Source organism: Chlorocebus sabaeus, chromosome 9, assembly GCF_047675955.1.
Source record: "Chlorocebus sabaeus isolate Y175 chromosome 9, mChlSab1.0.hap1, whole genome shotgun sequence".
Lineage (NCBI taxonomy): Eukaryota > Metazoa > Chordata > Mammalia > Primates > Cercopithecidae > Chlorocebus > Chlorocebus sabaeus.
The window spans coordinates 51,544,488-51,560,771 of NC_132912.1; the positions used below are offsets into that span (position 1 = coordinate 51,544,488).

Sequence of the window (16,284 nt, forward strand, 5' to 3'; positions counted from 1 at the left end):
AGCATTGCCTTCTCACTCACTTTATCCACTGCAGCTCTTGCCTGGGCTTTTGGTGGTCCAACAGGACCTGCTGCCAGTGTGGCAAATATCACAAGCTCCTTCCATGAGAATGAAGGCATTTGCCCCTTCTAGTCTGATACATAGAGAAGCTGGGCATCATGGACCACAGCTGCAGGTCCCATTTCCCTGCCTCCCTTGCAGGTAGGTGTGGCCATGTGACCAAGGTCTAACCTGTCCCTGGGCTTGCATGGCCATTTCTCTGCTCCTCTACACTTCCTCCACCCCACCAGGCCAGGCTACCTCCTCGGACCCTGACAACCCTCAGCTCTCTGGTTAAATGCCATGCCCTCAGAATAGACTCCACTGATTCTCTCATACAAATCAGGGCCTCTTGCCATCATTGCCCAACACACCTTTGGCTTTACCGACATAGCACTTAAAAACTTGCTGACTGCTGCTCTGCTCCTTGGGCAACAGAGCAAAGCCTCATCTCTATTTTTTTACTTGCTAACTACACACTTATTCCTGGATTGTTTACCCCTTGTTTGGCCTCTTCACCCTTCTGTCACCTTTCAAAGTGAAGCCCTATGCTTGCTGCAGTAACCGTCTGTCTGGCATAGAGCTGCGCACAGTAGGGGCTCCATGTATTTTTGTGAAATGAAGTAACAGAAACCCTTGAGCAATGCAGGTATGGTCTATTCCCTGTGGCACACATTCTGTCCAATACCCAGAAGACCTTAAAGACAGACCCTGCACTACTTCCCTTCAGGGCACCTAAAAGCCACACAGTAAACATTTGTGAAAGTGCCTGGTGCAGCGCCCTGGCCTCCACTTAGAATATGATTGACATAAAAGCAGATGACTCCTACATTTCCACAAAAGCAACTCAGAGGGTAACCCACCGTTAATGGAACCTGCCAGAACTCATGCACTACCCTCTGGAAATGAGGAATGGGCTTGGGAATTCGTCTAATGTGGATGCCAATGTGGACATGTGTGTACCATGGACAGCTGCATTTGGGACTTCACTGAACAGTCACAAGCACCTGCTCTGTGTGAGACACTGCAGACACTGGACACACAGCAATGGCCCCCACAGTCCTCCGTATCCTCCTGGGCCACACGGTCCTCCGTACCCTCCCCTGCAAGCTCAGGGAGCAGGAAGGGTTATCTGGAGAGTTCAGCATGTCAGAAGCTGAGAAAGCAGAAACTGCCCGGAAGTGGGCAGGGGAAAGAAGTGAGAAGTTAGTCAGTCAAACAGAAGAGGAAAGATGGGGAATGAGAGAAGGAAATTGCATTTGATGCTTAGAGGCCTGAGACGTCTTCTGAGAGGAGGGAAGAGGCACCAAGAACACATAAACTCAAGTTTACTCAAGGGTGCCAATCCCAGCCCCATCCAAGACCTCTATGACCCCAGACCCCATGCTCACTCACCATGCCTCAATTTGTATGGGCCCAGGATTACAGCGCTACTCACATTCTGGGATGGCAGAGAGTACTCCTGGAGGTGACCCTTGTGAGACCGTGGCACAGGGGTGGATACAAAACTTACACTTAGAAAATTTTGGCTACTGTTTTGCTACTGGGGCAGACGGTGCTTGTTAACAAAAGAGAAGGGGCTGGAGAGGAGGTTCCAGATCCCAGGGAGGATGGGCAGGACTCGAGAATACAGACTGGAGGAGGGGAGCTGGATGGGTGCAGGGAAGCCAAGTGCAGGGGCAGGGGACCACGTTTCTGGGAGACAGCAAGGGAGGGGACGGTGCTATAGGGACACGATGAGGTGCAGAGAAGAGGAGGCAATTTATTTTCCAACCATGCAGGCCATGCAGAGCATGAGGGAGGTGAGGGGGAGGGGAAGGGAAGCTTAGACCCTCTGGAAGAACAGAGGAGTTCACGAACCAGGGCTGAGAAAGATAAAAGCATCTCCGGGAAGCATTGAAGAGTCTGTCCCCGAAATGAGGTTTTGACCCAGGGAGTTGGAGACCCTCTTCGAACTCACCTGCACAAACATCCTTTGAACTTGAAGATCACTCTCAAAAAGCTCGTCTTTGTCCAGAGGAAAGACAAAGAAGAGGTAAAGGCACTGTAGGAGCAGGGCTGGAAGCCCAGACTCAGCAACCCTGCCCAGCGTCTCCTGCAAGAGAAGAGCACACGTGAACCCAGGCAGCAAGGCAGCAGAAGGAGGTCAGCCTAGACCCAGGATCAGGCCCCTGCAGCCATTTCAGTGAGGCCGTGGGACAGTCCCTCTGGGCTCCAATCCTCAGGTGTGAAATGCTGACAACCAGAGGATGCACCTAGGGTGGCTGTGAAGATTAAGTTTATATAAAGTGCCTACTATGTGCTCCATAGCTCCTTTATAAGATTCACAGAGGAAGGAAGGAAGGAAGGAAGGAAGGAAGGAAGGAAGGAAGGAAGGAAGGAAGGAAGGAAGGAAGGAAGGAAGGAAGGAAGGAAGGAAGGAAGGGTGGAAAGGAGGGAAAAGGGGAGGGACTGTATAAATTAGAATATAACGGTTTCCTAGCAAATCATACTGGGTGACTGTGGCCCAGGGCCTCATGATTAGGAAGGGAAAGCAGTCCAGAGGTGAAGTTGATAATATGTGTGTGAAAAACAGTGGTGAGGACCTAATCAGGCCCCTCCCCACCCTCTCATCTAGATCCCAGACAGATCTCGTCAAGGTCCAAATAGCGCAATAGGTGATGACTGACAATCAGACAGCCAGCAACTCAACTAAACAGCTCAGGGCTGCCAGACAGAGGCCAAGAGGACAGGAAGTCTGCAGAGATGGAGACCAGCCTGCCAGGAGCTTCCTGGGATCTTTCTTCCTGGGGCTTTGCGTGCAGCTCCACCAGGATTACTGCAGCTGCACCCTCTGTGTGTGCATGTGCGTGCATGTGTGCGTGTGTGTGTGTGCATGTGCGTGCATGTGTGCGTGTGTGTGTGTGCACATTTGTGTGTGCATGCGCACATGTGAGCACCTGTGGGGTCAACCTATGGAATGCTGTCCATGCAGCTTCCCACTCCATTGGTTAACCTGACAGACATGATAGGGAAGTCAGAGAAAGAGAAGGACGAATGTATAATCTGGGCCAGGATCAGGACTAGATGCAGGCTGCTAGTCCTAGCCTTGGCCGGAAAGGTTTACAGTGCAAGATACTGTCCTCCATGTATTTGACATCTTGTTAACCTTGACCCCCTCAGGGCAGCTCTCCCTGTCCTTCCCCTACCTCACTCCCAATGCATCATGCACAGGCAATGAAAAGCAAGCCCTTAGGTTGATGTGTCACCACTTAGACTGCAGAGAGTCCTTCCTCAGGGGCAGATGTGATGAGCCCTCGTGCTATGCTTCAGGCCGCTGTGCCTGACAGTGGTGCAGGCAGTTTACCTGAAGAAGAGTTAGGAGGTCCCCCCTTCAGTTAACTTCCCAGATCAGGTACCACCCCCTGGCCCCAGACAAGGGCTGTGTGATATGCTCCTATCACCCCTCCAAGCATGGCTGCAAATGCCCGTCTCATGTCTGGGTTCATCTAGTGAAGCAGCTTTGGAACTGGGTAGCAGGTAGAAACTGGAAGAATTTGGAGAAGTTACACTGAGTGCAGCAGCCACCCTGGTTCCCTGCTGTGTTCCTGGCACACGGTGGGTATGGGTGGGAAAGGAAGAAAGAGGACAGCCCTTATCTCTGGGCGAGGGCAGGACAGGTACCTACAGGGCACATCGTTCAGGCTGACTGTAACAGGAAGAAATAAAGAACAGTGGCTCAGAGCATGGCTTCTGGAATCAGACAGACTGCAGGTGCACAGCGTAGGTAAGCCCACATTCTCATCACTCACTGGTATCACCGTGATCTGACTCATAGGGTCCTTGGGAGGATTAACTGATGATGTCTGGGACACACCCAGCCTTGCCCCACAGGTAAGAAATAGTCAATAAACATCAGCCATTATCAATCCCACACTAACCCCAGAAAAGAGGCGTTATTACCCCCAATCCTAAAATTAGAAATGCAACCAAGGGGCAGAAAGGGAAAGCAATCTGGCCACGGTTACATACAGCTTGTCAAGTGGGAAGGTGGAAATTTCAGACTCTGAAGTCCATGTTCTACACCAGAAAGGGAGGAGGGAGGAGAAATAATAAATCTGTTTTATGAAACGAATGACCCTTTTGGGACATGCCACCACTCTGTGCTGGACCTCCCTCTGCACCTGGATGAGTAGTGCCCAGGGCAGAGGCCGATGGCCTGAAACTCACCGAGTCTGTCCCCGTGAGCACGTACACTGACTTCAGGAGCAAGTGGCCATCCTGATCCACGTCCCCCTTCCACCACAGCAACTGTCCAGCTGCCAACCGAGCTTGCTCTGGAAGAAAGTGTCACCAGCAGGGCATACAACCACCTGCCCACCCAGCTTCCCCTCCATCCAGGGACCCCTCTTCCCAGGAGATGTGCCTGAGCATCTGTAGAGGACTTCGGCATCTTTCCTGCACATCCCCAAGGCCACCTGCGTCTCTACCAAACGTTCCACACCTTGCCAGACTAATCTCCTTGGAAGACAGCCTATTTTGTGCCACCGTCCCTGTTTAGCAACCATCAGTGGTTTCTGATTGTCAATGAGTGAGAACAAGCTCCTTGGCTATCAGACTCCCCACAATCCAGAATCTTCCCCTACTTCCTGGATCACACAGTACCTTATGTTGCAAGAATTCCCGAAATCTATACCATGCTGAGTAATTTCTTCCCCTTAGAATTTCCTCCTGACCCTCAGCCCTCAGCCACTGTGAAATTCTGCCCTGCCTCCAGGGATCAGTGCACATGAGGGGAAGAATGCAAGTCAGGAGGCCTCACAAGAGATGCATGCTTTGGCCTCTGTCTCTTTTCAGGACCAAGAGCTCCACTGAACACACAGGTGCATCTTCAATCCTAGCACTTCCTCTGAGACTCCATGGTCCCCTGTGTGTTGTGTGTGTGTGTCTGTGTTGCAGTGTGTCTGTGTGTGTGTGCCTATATGTATCTCTGTGTGTAGCGTGTTTCTGGGTGTGTCTGCATGTGTAGAGTGTGTGTCTGTGTGTAGTTTCTGTGTGTGGCCTCTGTATGTGTCTGTGTGTGTAGTATATGTGTATGTGTCTCTGTATCTCTGTGTGTCTGTGTGTATCTGTGTATAACATCTGTGTGTAAGTGTCTGTGCATGTGTAACATCTGTGTGTAGTGTGTCTGTGTGTCCGTGTATAATGTATTGTGTGCAGTGTGTGTGTGTGTTTGTCTATGTCTGTGTCCCAGAAGTAGCAGAGCTCCCTGACCCCTCTTCCCTCCTCCTGCGTTTCCCTTGGTCCCCAAGGCACTCAGTGGCAAAGTGGGGCCCACTTCTCTTTGGCAGGCAACACTGTAGCTCCACGTGAAAGCAGAGAGGGGCCAGAGAGACCAGGGAGGGTGTGCAGGGCTGCACTGCTCTCTGTAGAGGATCTACCAGAACCTCCGTACTCTTACCCGCAGGCTTCCCAACAAGGGCCTTCTGGAGTTGCTGGGCAAGCTGGTCAGACACATCTTCAGCCAGCCTCTGGAGACTGGGAAAGCAGATGATCCCCACGGAGTGTTCCCAAGCCTGAAGCAACAGATGGGACTTGGTCAGAGATGGCAATGCCACAAGAAGGGCATGAGCACCACCTGCCATGCTGCCCTTCGCCGGCCCAAGCTGACAGCTCGACTTCCTTTACCAGGTGCATGCAAAAGGCCACCACGACACTCACCCTCACAGCCTCAACCACCATCCCTACACCAATACGTCCAGATTCTCTAACTGCCCAGACATCCCCTTCAACACGAGCCCCTAAGACGTCAAACACACAGAGCCCAGTCCACCGCCTTCCCCACAGCTTGCTGCATCTGGTATCGGTGGATGGCCCTGCCAGGCGCCCCCTGTCCCTGTGGGAGAACCAGGACTGCCTCTCCAGATTTCTCCCTTCCTCGGCCCTCATCCAGCCCCCCCTGTTGTTCCTCATATACAGTTTCAAATCCTGTATAGATATCCCAGTTTTAGTCATTCAATTACTTCCTTTAGATAAATTCCAAAAAGTGGGCTTGCAAGTTAAAGGGTGTGCTTTTTTTTTTTTTTTTTTTTTTTTTTGAGAGGGAGTCTCGTGCTGTCGCCCAGACTGGAGGGTGTGCTTTTATTTTCTAGTACTTTGGTACATATTACTAACTCGGCTTCCAGACATAGTTAACCAGATGAGACTCTCCAGGCCTCCTGTGAGCGGACAGGTTTCTCCACACCCTCGGCAACACTGAGCATCGCTGTGCTCGTTCATCCTTAATGAAAAACTTCAGAAGCGAAAAAATATCTCATCTCAGTGGCAACCTTTTGATTCCTAGGGTGGATAACCTTTTTTCAGGTTTCTTGATTGCCTGTTTCTTTTCTTACCCTATAACTTTATTAGGGATTTTACCATTATTTATTTAAAAGAGTTCTTTGTACCTAAAAAATGTTAGATGGGCCATAATATAACTTCAGTTATTTTGAGTTTGTCATTTTGTCTTTTAATTTGCTGTTATTTGGTTTTGCTATACACAAATCTGAAATTCCTATGAAATCAAATTTCTCAATCTATTCTTAAAATTTCTGGCTTAGTTCCAGGCTTAAAAGATTCTTCTCTAGTCCAGCTTATTGTTTTTAATCCCCTCTTTTTCAATTTCCTTAAAATTCTTTCTTATCTGCCCTTTCTGTATTTCTATCTCACCTAATAACCTTTTTCTGCAGACTTTTCCCCTTATTATGTAGGATACTATTTAGTAAAAGTCAGGAGTTTTAAAATTCTGTTTGGAATGCCAGACTCATTTCAGAATTTCCTCCCTATTTCTGTAGTAGCCCTGTTCATAAGTCTGCTTTTCAGCCAAGTCGTTGGGCAGATGGCCTTTTCTCTTTGTTCTACTGTGTTGTAGAACTGGCTAAGTAGGACTAGCTAAGTTTCCTAGTCCTGCGATGAGAAGGGCTCGTTCCAGACCAATGGTCAGAGTGGAGGGACTGCCCTTGGTCCAGGACTTGAGTTCTTGAGAGATTCCCTGTCCCTGCTTCCCACCAGGAAGGTCAGCTGCTGCGCACATTCCGGGCATCCATGGCCTCTATGGAAGGCAGTTTTCTGCCCTGCTTCTACTCAGCACCACCCACCACCCACTTTCACTTAAGCTCCTGCTCGAAGACCTGAATGAGTTCTTTTTAAATCTGAGCTCTTCCATCTAGGAAAGATAAGGAGGGCTTCAAAACCCAAGAGGAAAAACATTTTTAATGTGTGTCTTGCTGTGGCATTATGTTTGCTAAAAACAAAAGCCTTTTAAAATCTTCCCTTTATTGAAAGATACTATAAACAAAGTGAAAAGGCAAGCCACAAATTGGGAGAAAATATTCACAATGCATGCCACTGACAGAGGATTAGTATCCAGACCACTAAAAATAGATAAGACAAAAACAACCTGCTTTTTAAAAAAGAACAGAATAGACAACTGAAAAAACAGGTCATTTATGTAAGATGAAATAAATAACAAATTATTAATGATCCATAAAGTGCACATTGAAACCTCAACATTTTATACTTTTCGGGTGGACAAAAATGAAATACCTGACAATACCAAATGTAGGAGAATGGGAGGGATCCTGGAACCCCCATGTGCTACTTACGGAGTATCAGTTGGAAGAATCTTTTGAAGAAGGGTTTGCCCTGATCCAACAAAGTTACAGGGGCACACACTCTACCACCTGGCAATTTCACTCCTAGGTGTATTCCCTATAGAAATGTTGGCACATGTACTGAATAGGAAACATTTGTGTGGCATTATTTGTGGCTGAAAAACTGGGGAAAAAAACTACTGAATATACATTGATAAGACAATGAATAATTTGTGGTATATTTATATAACAGGATACTATATAGTACTGAAGAAGAAATAGAGCTAGATGCATCAACATAGATGAATCCCAGAGATAGAATGTTGAGTGGAAAAAGCAAGTTGTCAAAGTATATTACAGTATGAGTCTATAAAAACCTGTAAGACTAGATTGAGCGTTACTGATGGCTGTGTATGTAACTAATAGAAGTGAACATCCACCCAGGGAATGAGGCATCCCAAATTCAAGAGAGAGAACCCCATTGGAGGAAAAGGGAGGGAAACAATCTATAGAATGTGTACACAGGGAGCTTAGTTTATCTGAAATGTTTTATTTGTTATATACTGGTTTGTGAGTACTCATGTGTTTTGAGCAAAATTTTACGTGGATCTGAATTTTTTTTCTACCCTATAAATAGACTTGGTTGGCGTTTGCTTATGTAAATTTTTTTAAAGTAGTGGGTTAGAACTTTGCTAAAACAACCAAAATGCTAGATTACTGTTAAACACTGTTGGACATAGCAGACCTCCAACACATACTTGATAAATGAATAAAACGAATATGAAACCCATGATACACAGTAACAATGACTAAATGTTTTGGGCCTCGGTGCCATGCCAAACACTTATACTATGCATTAGCTCCACTAATCCTCACAACAAGCCTTTGAGGTTTGTACTATTATTATGCCCACTTTACAGAAACTGAGGCTTAGCCGGAGTTTAAGAGAAATCAGTTAAGTGGCAGAGTCAAGGTTTGAATTATTTCACACACACATGCACATACCCAAAGTAGCATTAGCACGTCTACGAAACTTATGGCTGCCACCTGCAAGCCAGCTGCCACTCAGACATGTTAATCCCTGGAGAGAAAAAGTCCATCCTTTTGGCTTGGAATTTCTGTGGCAAGATAATTTCCTTCCCTAGAAATGAGAACTCTGCTACGATGTATTTCTAACAAATCCCTGCAACTCCTCCCTGCACTGACAAACCCCTCAAAGACCAATTTGCAGGCAGTTGACTCAGAAGCATCTATATCGTCTCTGGAGCAGTGGGACTCCAGGAGGCACTCCACAATAAAGCAAATTGGGCCACTGTGAGCTGAACAGTAATTGTACTCTGAGCCAGATCTCCCAAGGCCCAGATTCCTTCCTGGGACCTCAGTGGGCACTTCTGGAAGCTGCATTAACTCTTTCAGGCCACCGGGGTGCTGTTTGATGCACAGAGCCAATCATTTACTGAATGGCACCATGGGGACCCCAAAGAGTTAAGGCAGCTTCCAAAAGGCCCTAATTTTTTCCCAAACTGGGATTTACATGCTGGGAGAATATTGCTCAATATTTTTAAAAACTTTTATTTGCTAACATTATCTAAGCTGCACCATCATGCCTCATGGCTATCCCTTCACATGGAAGAAAGAGAAAGAAAATGATGCTCTGGTCTCCAAAGGAAAATGAAGAATGGCAAAGCTCTAGGGGAGATGAGAGGAAAAACCCAGCTTTTGAATGACAAAGAGAACATGGTTGGTATTCCAGCAAGAACAAAATGTCATTATTCCTCCATGACTGCGGAGTTTGTCAGGTTTGTCTTTAAGTGAGCTCAAAGCATTTCTGAGACTTTGCATGAAGTTTCCCTGCGAGTGTGATGCAGTGGACCCTCTCCTCTGTTAAAAACAAAAACAAAAACAAAAACAAAAAACAGTGCATCAAAACTTTGCTAAAATAACAAAACAGCAAAAGTGTTATTTCCCCAAGATTGGAATAAACCATGTTGCAGGTCCCACTCCAAGATGGGGTAGAGTGAGGAGTGGATAAAGAGGGGTATTTACCCTTACTCTCCCCTCTGGACACCACACTTAAAAATAATTGTTGGTCATCTTTGCTATTTTATTTAACAGTGTTTATCTTTCTTCAATTATCAGTTAGATCCACACTTGGTTTTTACAAGAATGATCAATCATACTCAACATCATAAACTCTGCACCATTGGCTGACTAGTCAGCCTAGGAATGTGCACATATGCACACACACAAACACCAAAATACACTCACCTCTAAATACAACTAAGTTAGTGTTCATTTCAATCCCTCCGTACTAGGAAATGGATGTATTCCTTCTTGTGTTACCCACTTTTCCAGTTACCTGTTGTGCATGACAAACCACCCCTAAATTCAGTGGCTTAAAATAATAACAATCATTTATTTTGCTCATGGATCTGCAATGTGGGCAGGGCTCAGCAGGGACACATTTTCTGTGCTCCACTCTGCTAGGACAGCTAATGGGAGCTAAGAGATCCACTTCCAAGATGGTGGGTGTGCTCACAGGGCTGGCCAGATGGCGCTGGCAGTCAGCAGCAAGTGCAGCCTCAAGGTCAGGGCCTTGGATCCTCTCCACACAGGTGTTCACTCAGAACTACTTGGGTTTCCTCACAACATGGCAGCTAGACTCTAGGAGTGAGTATGCCAAGTGAGAGGCAGAAGAAGCTGTGAGCCTCTTGAGGCCGATGTCTGGAAATATCTCTTCTGCCCTGTTCCATTAGCCCAGTCGATACAAATCCATCTAGATTCAAGGGGAAGGGATGAAGATCTCACCTCTTGAAGGGAAGAGTGTGAGCCCATTAACAGCACCTCTAATCTACCACATCCACATAATTCCCTTTTCTCCAATGTGGCCCCACCTCCCAGGTTGTCTATCTCAGACATTGATAGATTTTACATTAATTGCTGAGGATTCTCTATTTTACTTTCTGCTTTCTCTCAAAGTCCACATTCTATGAATAAACCTTAGTGGCTACTTCTGTAGCTCTAGATTTCCCTATTTCTATTATTATAGGATATCTCCGTGCAATATGAGGACCTCAAGTGCTTTTCTTCCCCCAAAACTAGCACCTTCCCATGATTGCTAGAAGAATACCTTCTTCACTTGGTGTGAGATCATACGATGGGAAAGGTTCTGAAAAGACCAAACCCCAAGGCTCTTGGCAGGAAAAGAACAACAGTCTATTGAATCTTTCTTAACACTACCCTGCACACCACAGAAGTCATTGGCTCTGTGTTGCTTCCATGTGATGAAATAAAACTTCCTCCTTATCTGCAACATCCTAGAGTCAGCAATCTAAACATCTTATGTGTGGGGGTGACATTCTTTCTGAGCCCAAGGGAAAGGTAAGGACTTAACCAGGCAAAGCCATTGTCCAGTGAGTCATGAAATAAGGAAAGAAAAACCAGATCTGCCCCATCCTAGGAACCCCAGCACTGAGCAAGGACATCCAGTGGTTAATAACGCAGAGCTACAGCAGACTGCCCTGGTAACGTTCTGCTCCCAGCTGACAACTGGGGGACTTTGGCCAAGTTATGCAACATCCCTAAACCTCTCTTTCCTCATTTATAAAGCTGGGATAAAAATACTACCTACATCACAGCGTTATTGTGAGGACATGTAAACACTGAACGGAATGTCTGGCTAGCTAGTTAGAACCTGTAGGATATTACCTAGCTATTATCAGTGAAAGCAACTGCTCACCTGGGCATCAGGGTGCCTGAGTTTAAGTCTTGGCTCTGCCCCTTGCTAGTGTTGGAACCTAAGGCATCATTTTATCTCTTAGCTTCATTTCTAATATACAGGTTGGTTAGTACAGGTCAAAGAAAGAATAGGGTGATATTAAAAAGAAATAAAAGAAAAGGGGAAAAAGCTAGGTTGGAAGGAGCTGACCCTAAATCAGGACTGAAACACCTTTCAACATGCCTTGGCTAAGAATTCCTTGACCTAACAAGAAGAGTGAAGAACCCTAGGTGAGAAGGGAACCTGCTGTTCTGGGTGAGAATCCCATTTCTCACTCTTCCCCTCAGGGCAGCTCCCTTTTTGGGTTCCAGTTTGTTGAGATTCCATTAGGTTCTTCCTTATTACCTAGACAGTAGCCAAAATGTTGAGTAGGTTAGCACTCCTGCAGCCACTCTTCACCTCAAGAGGCCATGGGGCTGGGATTCACTGTACCACGAACCAAGCCCACCTTTGTGCTTGCCTAGCAGTTACTGCAGATTCAAGTATAAACAATGACAGGGATAGGGGAAAGTTCAGTGCTCTGTGTTTGGAGGAGTCAGATATGAGACAAAACCAAACAGGCTAATGGGAAGTTCTTCTCTGGGAAGAAGATGCCAAAGAAGTAGCTCTGAGGGAGTCTGATGCACAAGACAATGCCCATTGTCAAATCTCAAGACTCACAAGGCTGAAGCTACCAGGTGACAGCAACTTAGGAGAGGCACACATAGCTGTCAACCTGATTCACCCAGCCCCAGCTACAACATAGATCACCCCTTCCAATCAGAGTCTAACTAATAAAGAGGCTGAGGGTCAGTAAGACAAGACCCCACACCACAGGGACATGGCCTTTCTCAGTAGAAGTGACAATTCAAAATCCCTTTTGTGCATTGCTTTGGAACAAAGAATATTCCAAATCATCTTAATTAATTTTCTTTGGGCCAAAAATGAAGAGAGTCAGGCATAGAGTTGAGCTCCATCACACATGGGAGTTCGGGACTCTTTTGTTTGTACTCAGGAGTCTCAGAGCCCAGGCAGGGTATGATTTCAATGACAACCAATACATGCATAAGGCTTTGATGTTAACAGCCACATTCCAGAAGTGGCATAACATTTTAGATTCTGTTATCTCGAAGGGGGAACTTCGTGGAAAACCTTAAAGAACACTGTTTTATAGTTATAAAATTCAGAACAGAGTGGTTACAAGCTTATCTTCTTACACAAGGGCCTATATTCCAGTAAATGTTCTCAAGCTTCATCTCAGGTTAGATTTGATCTGCACTACACCTGAGAAGAATCTCCCATCTTCCCCATCTTTCTTTCCACCACCAATTCTGAATTAAGAAGGCTGAGCACTCTGGCTCTGGCAAGGTTTTATTAGTCAGAACGTAATAGAAACAATGTTTTGTAGGCATGTAGGACTTAATAAAATAATATTAATATTAAGGAAATTATGAGAAGCCTATAATATTCTGCCTCTACAGGGTTTGCCAGAGGTGGACTCCAGGGATCCAGAGTAGCAGATTGTGTCAGCAGTTTGGGGAATCGTGGTGACAGGAATCTCAAATGCTTCAGTCCATGTGCAGTAAGTACCCTGGATGCTGGTGGAAAAGTAATGGGAATAATGTCTACTTTCCATGAGCTGTGGACTTTATAATCATTGTCTTGTCTTACCCTCATGGTTTCTCCTCGAAATGCTATTAACTCTACTTTATGGATAACTGAGGTTCAGCAATAGTTGGTAACTTGCTCAACAGCACACAACTAATAAATAAGTGATGCAGCCAGGACTTGAGCCTTGATCTGTTTGACTTGAAAGCCCACATGTTCAACAACAGGGTCATTATGCCTCCATTATCGGGAACAGGACAGGGTTCGGGAAACAAAGACGAGTATCAAGGTTCACTTATAATAGTAACACTTAAATATGGAGTCACAAGCTCACATGCCTGTATGGTGACATAATATTCATTAGTAATATGGGCTGAGTAAAATATGTTGGAGTAAGCTCTGAGGTTACCTGGGGAACCCCATAACCCTTCCCATATAACTGTCAGTATTAGGTCTACCAAAATTTTCAAGATAAATTAGAAATCTGATTTTCATATGAAAGCTTTCCATTTTGGAAAAAAAAAAAAAATGGCCACTAGTTCATTCTGAACCCCTGCAGGCCAAATGAAACACACAGTGTGCTATTCGATGCCCTCTGCTCTGGGCCACACTCACCATGAAGGCAAACCTCTGTCTTCTTCACTCCTATAGCCCAGGCTTAGAACAGAGTATAGGAGCTTAATAAATATTAGTACAGCAAACAAACGAATTCCCAAATAAACAACAGGGAGGTGAAGAAGAATCAAGTCCTGGCTCTTGGGTGCAGAGTCCTTTCATCAGAGCCCGGGCTGCCCATGTGGGTGGGAACGGTGCCACTGAGAACCAGCAGCTCAGTAATGGCTGAACTCATCCCCATCACCAGTGACTTGCACTGGGGGCTGGGGACTGCTCATATTGTCCCTTCCATAAGACAAATTTGACCTGGGAACTGGAGTAAGACTGTCCCACCTCCCAGAATCTGGGGTTGTCAGGGCAGGCAGGGCTAGGGCTGAGAAACTTTAGCTGTCTCCTAAACTAGCCCGAGTTATGCAGTCTGTGAAATGAGATGAATGAGACTACAAGTCCAAAACATGACGAAATGATGAATTAATGGAAAGTGAGTTATTTGGCAACTTTTTAATGCTAAGTATGGAATGCATCCTATAAATGTGTTTCCAAGAAGATTCTAAGTCATCTTTGGAAACCCTTAAATATTACTGATGAATAAGTTAGAGGAAATACATTCACACAGGCATTTACCAATGAAAACATGCCAAAGCCTCCATCTGCCATAGTCTACTTTTAAACGTGAGAGGCAGCTCATGTTCTCTCTGCTTTGAGTATTTTGTAGGTATACGCTTTTCAAAAATAACCCCAAATCCATAGTCAAGTAAACACTAAGTCCTCATAAAAAGTGCTTTCAATGCTACAACTAGACTTCAACTATAAGGCAGACCTCACTGGCAGGAGTATTGCTCCCAGACAACAAAGGAAATCCCTTGCGGCCAACCTGTCACCAGCTGCCACTAGCTAGAGTGCAGACCTAGTAGATACACTGGTTTCCCTAGTGGAGCTGTGACCGGGATGTGAGTGAAGCTCTGGTGCTCTCCACTCATTTTATCTCACTTTGCATTATTGTTACTATTTGATGTAAGATATTCTGGCTCTCCCAGGCCTTGGTGTTGGCATCCCTGGGGTGCGAGGTTGCCAGCCACCTGTGTGACTCTTGTGTCAGGACATACCATCCTCTCTTCCCTCCAAAAGAAGCTGGCCTTATTTCTAGCTCCCAAACTGGGTTTGTGGTTGAACAATGTAATATTTTTTAACTAAAGAGACAGTATTACTCAGAAGCTAACTGTCTGTCCTTTCTAAGTCCCTCTCCACCCTAGAAATGAGCCTCACTTGTCATCTTTGGCATGTCACTCTTGCTAGGGTCTTCCCAAAATTCATATAGTGACATTTTAATCTCTAAGGTAATGGTCTCAGGAGGTAGGACCTTTGGAAAATGATTTGGCTCTGCCCCTTATGAATGGGATTAGTGCCCTTATAAAATAAGCCTGAGAGAGGCCCCTCACCCCTTCCACCACATAAGGCCATGGCAAGAAGACACCTTCCATGAGCCAGAAAGTAAGTTCTTACCAGACACTTAATGTGCCTTAATGTTGGACTTCCCAGGCTGCAAACTATGAGAAATAAAAGTCCGTTGTGTCTAAGCTACCCAGTTTATGTCATTTTGTTATAGTGGCCCTAGCAGGCTAAGATAACTTTCCCCTGAGCAACCAATCAGAGTCCACTTGTGATGACATTAAAACCACCAACTTCACTATGCAATCATCCCAGAAGTGTCCCAGAGCACCTATCACCTTACTGTTTCAAAAATAAGAACACTAACCTTCAGGAACAGGGGGAGAAGACTCAACAGGCTCTTCTCACGCTCAGTGGGGCTCTTGTGAGTCAATTGCTGGTATTCCAGAAACTTCCTTTCCAGCATGTCCCAGAGAGCTGTGGGACCAGGGGACTGCCCTCCACGTGGGACATCAGGCTGCACAGCAGCAAGCTGCCCTTCACTTTTGGAACCTGGATCTTCATTTCTGTCTTCAGCCTTTGAAAGATCTTCTGCCTCCATGCCGTGGCAAAGCAGATCTGAATTCAGAACAAATAGAAGTGAACACTCCTGTCACATCACTTCCTGATGATTCTGGCTGTGGATAAGGTACTGTACTCACTCAGCCCAGTTCCTATTGAAGATGGTTCCCCTAAGAATCTGAAACAGACTAAAATAAGGAAGACTTTTTAAAAAGGAGATTCAGATTTAGATGTGATTAATACAAATTCACAATCTAGTGTGTGCCCAGCACTGTGGGATCTTATACACAGGACTCAGACAGACTCTCTTACAGCTACACAGACAGATGGGTGCCCTTATTCTCCCTAGGTAAGTAAGGAAACTGGGCCAAAGACATATAGGCAGCTAGACATCAAGTTGAAATGCAGACTTTCACACTAAAGCCTGTTTGTTTGTTTGTTTGTTTTTTGGAGGGTGGGTTGTTTGTCTTTTCACTTGTTGCTGCTTCTCTTTTAAAAGGCTGCATACGTAAAAGAGATGTAAATAGTTCACTGGTATTTGTAGAGGCACATAATTCTATACCTAGAAGTTCCTTCTATGATGGGTCTGTAAGGATAGATTCCTCATTCTAAGCATTATTTGGTTTATACTTGACATTTTTAGAGTATTTTGTTCTCAAAATGACCCTGTAAGTCTCCAAGCTTACAGGAGCTCATCCCTAAGTG

The 16,284-nt window shown here is 45.6% G+C and overlaps 1 protein-coding gene across 4 annotated transcripts in view; it reads right to left on the reverse strand.

Annotated features, from left to right (window-relative positions):
- The window catches only part of WDFY4 (WDFY family member 4), a 296,087-nt gene that overhangs the window by 255,185 nt on the left and 24,618 nt on the right, over positions 1–16,284 (reverse strand). For all 4 annotated transcript variants that reach the window (XM_007962606.3, XM_073018985.1, XM_007962605.3 and 1 more), the window contains 4 exons: positions 15,386–15,636; positions 5,480–5,594; positions 4,249–4,355; positions 2,000–2,134 (listed from right to left, as the gene is read on the reverse strand). In XM_007962606.3, coding sequence (XP_007960797.3) covers positions 2,000–2,134; positions 4,249–4,355; positions 5,480–5,594; positions 15,386–15,619 — 591 coding nt within the window. In that variant the 5' untranslated portion in view covers positions 15,620–15,636. The remainder of the gene's footprint in view (positions 1–1,999; positions 2,135–4,248; positions 4,356–5,479; positions 5,595–15,385; positions 15,637–16,284) is intronic.